The following is a 10,186-nucleotide window of genomic DNA, read 5'->3' on the forward strand; positions in this document are numbered from 1 at the left end:
TCCCAGCCTGCTTCTGAATCCATTCTGTATACCCCACACATCCACTCCACCTTCCCACATGGAATGCTTAGCCAAATAACCCATCACTTGTGGACGTAAAGACTATGTGCCCTCCTTCTGCCACCTGAATGTGCCCTCCTTCTGCCACCTGAATAGGTGGACTTAGTCAGACATCCATATAATATCTACTTGTTGAGTCACAGCTTTCCATTTTTTGAAAGCCCTTTGATATGTGGGATGAACCAGGATGTGGCAAGTGACAATATTGCCATTTGTTGTAACCTGCCATAATGGTCACATAAGCAGTTGCCACTGGGCTATTTGTTTGTCACTAATGAGGTGCTCCCTAATCTCAGGTTCACAACTTAGACATGACACAAAAGGAAAAGGGATGAAGAGGAGGGAGGGGGGAAGCAAACACACGCACTAGTTCTTAGTTCAGAGGTTTTTTTGCAAGTGTTCCTTCTGGCAGAGAGAGGAAGCTACTCCTCCTTTGGCCAATGGATGGGTTTGGGTTGGTCTTCCCCTTGTTGTGATGTTCTTCCTGGGGGAGCAACTTCCCAGTGACCCTTGGTACACTGAGTGATGACAGAAGCCAGAGTATGCTGCCCACAGAGAGTGCTGTGCTTATCCAGTTCAAGCAAGCAACTGCACAGTGACCAAATGGAATCCAAACAACACTGGACCCCATTGCATGGGTCATTCCTATGTAACTGCTTGCCATGCATATCTCCCATATAAATCACACCACTGTAAACTGCCCTGGCAGCATGCCATGGTATGCTGGGAGTGGTGAGTTTGTATAGCCCAAATGTTGGTCACGGAGTGTCATTGCTTTTGGAAATAGCTACTCCTAAGCTGATTGTGCGGACTGGGCGTTAGGTGACTTGCCAGCCAAGGCTTGGAAATTAATGTTGACAAATCTGACTAGAATGAGAGATGTAGTTTTCAGTGTTTTTACTTGTGTAAAACTTGCGAGATCCTGTAAAGAACATCAGCTATAGTATGTATACATATGGAAGTGTATTATCCTGCAAGACAGCCAATGCAAGACAGTTTAGAACAATTTGAAATAAATAATATAATTTAAAAGCAATCTAAAATGCAATAAACCAGAAAACAGCACTTAGCAGTAAAATAGATAAATTAAAAAGCTTTTTTCCTTTAAAAAACACCCACCCACTGGGAAATAAAACCGGTTTTGGTGTATTACCCAAATAGGGCAGTGGCACACCTCTTTGGAGTGGCCATTCCATAATCTGAGCATCAGGACTGACAAATCATTTTCACTTGTCTTGTCCCAATAAGACTGGGTCAGAAAGCAAGGAGGGCCTCATACTAAGCAACAGAATCTGGTCCTGGGCCGCTTAGGAGTTTGAAGGCAAAACCAAGCCTGAAAACCTTGTTTATTGGTTGCCAATACCAGCAGGGCTAGAAGCTGATTGCAAAATGCCTCTTGGTAGCGCTGGTGTCTGCAGAGCTGATGAGTGCTCCCTGAGCCCATTTTGGCTTGCTTCTGTTGAGATTGCCCAGCATTTCTGCACAAGATCCCAACCTCACATGGGACTATTTCCAAAGCTTGGGAGCTGCTTGCGAAGTCTGCAGCAAGCTCTCCATTTGTCCACGTAGCAGCCTGACTAAACATCTTGGCAAGGCTGCAGCACATCTTATTGCCCAAAGGAAATAGCTAGGTGATGTGCAGCATCTGGAACCTGTAGTTTTTAATTAACTTTATGATTATTTAGCATCATTATAGCGTGTTTGGGATTGTTGCCTTGTGCCTGCCCTTAATCATCTTGGCATGGCTGTCAGTTCAGAAACAGTTCAGCAGACAAAAGAATATCCCAGTGCTATTTAAACAGCGAGAAGAAGACAAAGTTTGTAAAAACAGGAGTTGGTCAGGTTGAATGAAGAAAAGTGATGTGTATCTGTCACAAAGCATTTCTGTAAATGCACACTCCTTAATCTTTCTAACTCTCTCCTGCCTCCAGTTGTCATGTGTGTGGATTTGAAACCGAGATGAATGTCCAGTTTGTCAGTCATATGTCGCTTCATGTGGATAAAGAACAGTGGATGTTTTCTATTTGCTGCACAGCCTGTGACTTTGTTACCATGGAGGAGTCAGATATGAAGGCTCATGTCGCCACCAAGCATGCAGGTGATCACCCCAGATCTGGGCTTGTCTCCTATGGCCATCTCTCTTGCTTCCCAGCTTCTCCACCAAAATGTTGGCTGAGGCCCTCTTGGTTGGATACAGTGGTCTGCAAAATTCCATTGACAGAAACTTAACATGCATGATTAAGACCAAACAGTTTTTAAGATTAATCTGTATCATGTGTTAAAACTGCATAGTTTATCATTCTGTTTAGAGTGAACCTTAAAAATCTGAGGCTGCTGTGTGAAGAGTTTGTGAGTGTTAATTGCTTCCATTAGATAAGAGAAGGCAAGGACTCACTAACACCTCTTCACACTACTGTATATACATGTGTGACCTGCCTTTTGCAAGCATGAGGAAGTGACCTTATATCCGTGGGTAGAAATGACTTCAGTGACTTCACAGTTTCTCATCAATGAAAATAGGGATGAGTTGCAGGTGTTCTGTTAACACTAGACCAGTGCTGGTTTCCATTCTCCGCAACTATTTGAGCCAGTGTGGTGGAGTAGTTTGGGTGTTGGACTAAGACCTGGGAGACCAGAGTTTGAATCACCACTCAGCTGTAAAGCTCATGGGGTGACATTGGGCCAGTCATTGTCCGTCAACCGAAACCTGCCTCACAGAGTTGTTAGAAAATGGGACGGGGAAGAACTTTGTACTCCACCTCAAGCTCCTAGCAGGAAAAGTGGGAAATGAAGAAATGAATGAATGAATGAATGAATGAATGAATGAATGATATGCTGCTGTAGGAGGAAGTACAAGGGGGGGGGAGACCCCAGAAAGGTTGGAATCCAAGGAGAAGCTTCACTCTAGTCATAGTCATAGAATTGTAGAGTTGGAAGGGACAAGGGTCATCTGGTCTGACACTCTTTAATGCAGGAATCTTTTGTCCAATATGGGGCTTGAACCCATGACCCTGAGATTAAGAGTCCCATGCTCTACATACTGAGCTATTTTTCAGTGTGTGTCTCTGTCTCTTCTAATCAATTGAAGAATGGGGAGATCATGCCTTTCTGAAGAGAGCTCTATTAAATCTGTAATTCAGTGCAAGTAGGACAAAGAAGGTTCTCATAGATAATTGCATTGGTTCCGAGACCTGTCTACGTGTAGGTGACACTGGGTGGACTAGAACTACACAGCTGGCAGCAAACACAGGTCATCTTGTCCCAGCTTCTGCTCATATTCAGAAACATCTATCCACCAGCCACACGAGGATTAACCTAAGAACAGAGCGTTCTGTCAGCAAATTGCTGTAGTGTCCATAGTTCCAGCCTCAAGGAGGGAAGGCAAACTTCTTATTGCAAGGAGAAGCCGTTGGGAGCTCAACCTTCTATTAAGAATCCTGCATCTACAGCAACAGAGAACCTGGCTAAAAGTCTGAGGCTCTGCTCTAGCCATGAGCAGATAGTTGCACAAAACTTGGTTGCTCTAGATGAGGATGTTCATTCCCATGTGAAACAACTGATGCAGCTAGCCAGATCAGGTGGGCAGGATACGCACCGCACCATGTGGGTGGAGAGGTGCGTGCAGATATGCAAGAACAGCTGCTGCAGCACATGGATCTCTGCCTGCATCTGAGGCATAAATTTTATATAACCCTGATACTAATAAGCATAATGCTTTTGGTTCTGTTGGTTGGTTTTCTCCGTAGGTGAAGAGAGGAAGACTCCAAGCGACTCAAACAGCCCTTCGTCTTCTTCCCTGTCAGCACTTAGCGATTCTGCCAACAGCAAAGAAGATGCAGATACCAGCCCCAAGCCCAAGGCTTCAAACAACCTGCTAGTTATTTCCGTAGTGCCTGGTAGTCAGACCTTATTGAACACGGAAGAAAAAGCAGAGAAAGGTAAGGAGTTGGTGAAATGGATGCAAAGTCAGTCCCTCCACTTGCGCAAGGCTTTGGTGTGCAACTTAGGTAATAGTGTCTGTGATTTCCTCTTGCAGGTTTTGAATGTGTTTTCTGTAACTTTGTCTGCAAAACAAAAAACATGTTTGAGCGCCATTTGCAAATCCACCTGATTACACGGATGTTTGAATGTGATGTGTGCCACAAGTTCATGAAGACTCCTGAGCAGTTACTGGAGCACAAGAAATGCCACACTGTCCCCACCGGTGGGCTCAAGTAAGGAAAGCAAGTACACAAACTTTTACTGTGTTAAGTACCTCAAATATTGTGGGGATAGTAATGGGAGGGGGGAGGGCAACAAATTTGAACAGGACCCATTTCCGCCTGGAGAGCCAGAGCCAGGGAAGTTTACTCTAAAAATCACATTTCACATTCACTACTCAACAAAACCCATCTATAAAGGACAGAATACAGTTTTTCTCCTTCTCTTATAACACTAGAACTCGTTGACATCCAACAAAGCCAAAGATTCAGCATAGGCAAAAGAAAGTGCTTTTTTTTTTAACACAGCATATAGTTAAACTATGGAATTTGCTCCCACGATAATCAGTGATGGGCAGCAACTTGGATGGCTTGAAACAGGGTCAGACAAATTCCTGGAGGATAAGGCTCTCAAAAGCTACTAGCTACTCCATCAGTGTTCTACCTCCATTGTTGGGCTGCAAAAGTAAAGCAATAGACATTGACATCTAAAAGGGGTGGGGGAGCCTCCATCGGACCATTTAGTCCAGAGTTTGAAATTGTCAAACTGAATCACTGAAAATAGATACAGCAAATATTAGGCACTTTGAAGTTTCATTATTTTCAGTGGCAGAGAATTAACCAAAACAAACGTACTAACATGTGTTTTTTGATGTAAATTTGTTTAATGCTGGTTGAATTTTGCCCATTGCTACGTGGAGCTGAAATACAGGGGCAGGGGTAGAGATGGACTGTCTCTCATGCTGTAGCAACCCTCTTAGGTACTGTTTCCAGAGGATTCTGTAGTCTGGTTCTCACATCACAGTAAGCCAGAGACAAACCTTGACTACAAATCATGGTTAAAGAGAGAACTTAAGCCTGGTTTGGATGACATGCTAAGCCAAATTTTGGCTTAACTGCCATCCTGCACCGACATATGAATGTCTGGAGAAGAGCAAAGTGCCTGTGATCCCTTGGGGGCCCTCAAAACAGTGCATATGAAGCACACCTGAGATTAGTGAGAATATTTTCACATTAGATAGACAGTTGAAGCATTATTGTAGTTCAGTTTACCAGCTGAATAATTCTGGTTTGGTTTGATACACTGAACATAAGCCAGCTATTGCTTCTCAGTAAGGGCGGAAATAAGTTCAAATAATGAAACACTCCTTTGAGTGTGAAATCCTGAAGGCTGCTTCTCACATTGCATTGGTGGTTGTTTTTTTGAAACCATTAAGTCACATTTTATATTTGAATTTCCAATTTTAAACTGCTGAATGTGACATTATAGCAGAGGGTCACTCACAATCTGGGTACCTGTTTCTTTAACCTGAAGTAAACCCCCCCCCCCAAAGAAAAACCGAGCCCAAAATGTTTCACCTTAAAGGCATTTGCATGTCAGCTTACGTTATAGCATTAGCTTGACATAACATGTCTTAAACAGCCAAGGACTAGTCAGGCCGCACAACGGGATGAAGTAGCCAGCGACAGCTTCCTGTTTTCTCTGCAGTCATAGTTTGGGGGGAAATTGAATGTCATGAATGCGTGGAATGGCAAATGTTTGGAAGAATGATTGCCCAGACCCTGTGTTTCAATATTTCTTTGGTGGTTGTTCTTGGTTTCCCCTTCCCCCCGGCAGGTGCCCATTCTGCATTTACTCCACCAACCGCCCCGCAGCGATGGAATGCCATTTGAAGACCCACTACAAAATGGAATACAAGTGCCGGATCTGCCAGGCAGTGAAAGCCAATCAGTTGGAGCTGGAAATGCACATCCGGGAGCATCGCCTTGGCAACCATTACAAGTGTGACCAGTGTGGCTACCTTTCCAAGACGGCCAACAAGCTGATAGAGCATGTGCGTGTACACACCGGGGAGCGCCCTTTCCACTGTGACCAGTGCAGCTACAGCTGCAAACGCAAAGACAATCTCAACCTGCACAAGAAGCTCAAGCACGCTCCCCGCCAGACTTTCAGCTGCGAAGAGTGCCTCTTCAAGACCACCCACCCTTTTGTCTTCAGCCGCCATGTGAAGAAGCACCAAAACGGGGACTGCTCCGAAGAGGAGAAGAAGGGCCAAGGGGCAACCTCCAAGGAAGCCAGCCCTCTCCTAGCTGCCAACAGTCCCCGGAGCCTCTTGTCACCTCTCTCGGTGATGTCTGCCTCCCAGGCGCTGCAGACGGTGGCCATGTCGGCTGCTCACGGCGGCGGGGCAGAGCCAAACCTGGCACTTAAGGCCTTGGCCATCAACGGCACTTCCCTGTGCTTTGACAAGTACCGGAACTCTGAGTTTGCCCACCTCATTCCCTTAACCATGTTTTTCCCCAAGAACCACTTTGAGATCACATTCCATGCGCCCAGGCCACAGACTGTACGGCCGGACGACACTTCGCCGAAGCACTCCTTCCTTGCCTACCTTGGACTAACAGAAAGGGCAGAAACTGTCTGAGGGCAGCCACGTACTCTACCAAAAAAATAATACTCTCCGCCCACCCCCCCAACAGACTCCCAACTGGTATATGCATTGCTGCAAACCATACACCCAAGAGGTATGGCTGGCTGAACATTTGTACTATAGATCATTAGTAGTAAGGTGTAGGAAAAAATGGCTCTGTGTGTCTCCTTAAATGCATTGACATGAAGGCTGCTTTATTAAAACTCTTCAGAAAGTGACCTCCTGCATACCTTCAGAGGCATGTTCCCAGTACTCTTATCTAAGAAACTATTTTGTCTTGTTTAAGCTGAACAAGAGCGTCCTTAAAGGCAATCAGCACTTGCTTAAGGTTACATATTGATGCATTTTCCTTTTGAGATGGTGAGAGTGAGTGTGTCTGAAGGGAGAGTCAGTGTGCCATGACATTGCTTTTGCACATCCTTTTGTACTGGCTTATTTAATAATGAACACATGAAACTGCCTTATATACTGAGTTGGATCAGTGCTCCACCTAGCCCAGTAACGTCCACTCTGACAGGCAGCCGTTCTCCAGGGTCTCAGGCAGGGGTCCTTCCCAGCCCACCTGCTCTCTGGGATTATTTAACTGGAGATGCTGAAGATTGAACCTGGGACATTTATACATGCAACGCATGTGCTCTACCACTGAGCTGCAGCCCCCTCCCCTCGTGATGATTATTGCAGTTCTCCAGTCTCACCACCTTGCCTGCCTAGCTTTATTTTACAGTTACTGGAATGCAGATACAGCAATGCTAGGTTTGAGGAGAACTGGCATGCCAGTCAGCACTACTTGGGATTTGCTTAGTGTACTATAGTGCTTGCTTTGGCCTCAGATCTGAGAATTCAAGGATGAACAAGAGGAGCAGGAATTGCTTCTAGCTCTGCAAGGTTAAGGCTGTTTTACATGTTACATCTCCCCCAGCTGGCAGTAATAATATCTGTGTAGGCAAATGCATGGACACTGTAGTGTTGGACATGTAATATGGTTTTACTCGGTGTACATGGACTGGGTAGACACTGTGCATACAGGCTGCCTCTTCCTTGCCCCCCCAAGCACTCCTACCACCCTTGAAATGTTACAGTGAACATGCATATCCCACCACAGAGATGGTTTTTTTCCTTCGTAGAGATAATGTATGAAATAGCCCTGAACAAACATAAGTGAACAGACACTTGGTGCAGATCAAGGTGGTGGAATCTGCAACCCTCCATCTGTTGTTAGACTTGTCTCCCATTGGCCTCCAGCAAACATGGCCAGGGGTGATGGGAGTTGTAGTCCAGCAACCTCTGGAGAGCCCAAGGTTCCCATTCCTGGTGCAGACAGACCTGTAAACAGCAAGTGCAATTCATACATGCACAAGGTCAGATTCTTCTGTAACTCAGGGCCACTTCTTACAATAAGTTTTGTATTTGAGTACAGCTATCCAAGCATCAATTTTAAATGGGGCACATGTATTGCATTTAAATCACTACTTTTCTTTGTAAAATAAATGGAGTCGGGAATCTGATCGTTTCCCCATCACGTTTCTGTCTCGTTCACTGGGAAGAGATGTGATTTAAACACACGTGCACCATTCAAAACTGATGTAAGGTCAATACAAAAAAGTATCTCATACCAAGAAGCCCTCTTGATCATAGATCAAACATACACATTCTCAGTATGTATTAATGCAGTGATTACCTTGGTTTGAAAAGACAAGAGTGTACATTCTACAGAGATTAAATCCAGGAATGGGGATTTTTAAAAGGAAGGGGTTTGCTATATTCTGGGTATAAATGCTCAGACTAAATAAAGGCAGGTTTTGCACAGTGCTTGAGTCTTGCACTAGTATGTTTCTCACTTGCAAAAAAAAAGGAAAGAAAAGAAAGTGTAGAAGATTTTAAAAAATCTTTTGTCGACTGAAGAATTATCAGATTGTATATTTGAAAAGTTAATGGCGGAGTCTTTTCAACATAAGAATGGTGCTTTTTAATCATATTATTCTGTTCTATATCCCCAACTATTCAGCTATGTTTTCAGATTTTGTGTCCCTATAAACATTACCCTTCATGTTATTTGTATTCCTTTGTATTATTTTGTTAATGCCTACTTAAGTATACTCTTCTAGGAAGCTAACTTTATATTTTCTTAAAGCTCTTACTTTGTGGTCATTAAAATGACATAAATATTGCACTTTATTGCAGTAAGAAGCAAATGTTGCATTCCTAATACACAACTGAAGTCAATTGTTAACTTTTCCCAAGATTTAACTTTTCTCTTGCCCATGCACTGACATTTATTACGTATCATTATCACATACAGTTTCCTCCACTGAACATGTACGTGAGAATAAGTCCAGATATCTGTACATGTTCAAAGACCAGAAACTGTTTACATTGGATGACAGGAACCTAAATATTAGCAAGCTATAATACTAATGGAAAGTAACTACAATCAAAATAATGAGAGTCTGCACATGAGTTTAAACAGCATGTGGCCTCCCCTAATTCAGCTACTATGGTAAAGTAAGTCATTATATTAGTTGTTCCTAACACATGTGGAGCCCTGTTTATTGCACTTAACTCTGCTAAAACTACTCTTTGGGATTCATCCTTTGTTTTTTTGACAAACAAATGTTTTCAAATAATGTCACTACAGTGTCATGAATTGTGGCATTCCATCCTAAGATAATGTGGTGACTTTTGCTAGTCGCTGTCATGCTGTCACTTGGTAGGTGGTACAAGGTACACCAGTACCATGCAAATCTTAGAAATCAGGTTGGCACACACACACAAAAATGGTTTGATTTCACATCATTCTGAGCAAAAAAAAATTAGGTTTGGAGACTACCCATGTCTGATGTAACCATTTATTTAACTGCAGTCCTGCCACTGGATTGAATGGGCTCCATTATCTCCTCTGCTAGGAATTTTAAGAGAAGCTCTGATGCTGAAGCAGGACTTACTTGCTAGTCAATAATTTGTAATTAAGAATGGGATAAATGAATATCTTTATAGTGGAAATCAAGGAACTCCCCCCCCCCAATAAGCAGTTGCTGCAGTTAACTAAATATACCCAATACGATTCTGGTCAGATTTGTCCAAACTGTCAAGTAGTGAGCCTTTTTTTAAAAGGCAGGGTAGTGGGAGAGAGACCAAGCAGTTTGTCAGCTGGAACACAAGCATAGGAATGTTAAAGGAATATTTTCTGTAAACCAAATGGTGCAATATAACATAGGAACTTCAAGGAATGAAAGTATTACAATGCTCTAAGCAACTGAATGCCTTGGGTTTAACCATTTCCTTTTTGTATTTGTCTGTCATAGTGATGCTTAATGTAATTGGGCAGCTTTATTTAGCACTTTGAAACACTGAATTATTTCTGGAAAGTTAGTTATACATGATTTCCAAATAAGAGAGAGAGAGAGAGAGATGCATCAGGAAGTGTTTTTATTTTTTTAAGAAAAAAATACAGTATTTATCAAAGCCCTTGCATATACAATAATTGGTTTGCTGTTT

General features: G+C 43.2%; 1 protein-coding gene across 6 annotated transcripts in view; it reads left to right on the plus strand.

Annotated features, from left to right (window-relative positions):
* The window catches only part of ZNF827 (zinc finger protein 827), a 112,244-nt gene extending 103,688 nt beyond the window's left edge, over positions 1–8,556 (plus strand). For 5 of the 6 annotated variants that reach the window (XM_033159875.1, XM_033159880.1, XM_033159876.1 and 2 more), the window contains 4 exons: positions 1,992–2,158; positions 3,807–3,998; positions 4,097–4,274; positions 5,878–8,556. In XM_033159875.1, the coding sequence (XP_033015766.1) occupies positions 1,992–2,158; positions 3,807–3,998; positions 4,097–4,274; positions 5,878–6,685 (1,345 nt within the window). In that variant the 3' untranslated portion in view covers positions 6,686–8,556. Of the gene's footprint in view, positions 1–1,991; positions 2,159–3,806; positions 3,999–4,096; positions 4,284–5,877 lie in introns of all 6 variants that reach the window. The other variant, XM_033159881.1, reaches the window with a different exon arrangement.
* The last annotated feature ends 1,630 nt before the right edge of the window (positions 8,557–10,186 follow it).

The sequence above is a fragment of the Lacerta agilis genome, chromosome 9, assembly GCF_009819535.1.
Source record: "Lacerta agilis isolate rLacAgi1 chromosome 9, rLacAgi1.pri, whole genome shotgun sequence".
Classification (NCBI taxonomy): Eukaryota; Metazoa; Chordata; class Lepidosauria; order Squamata; family Lacertidae; genus Lacerta; species Lacerta agilis.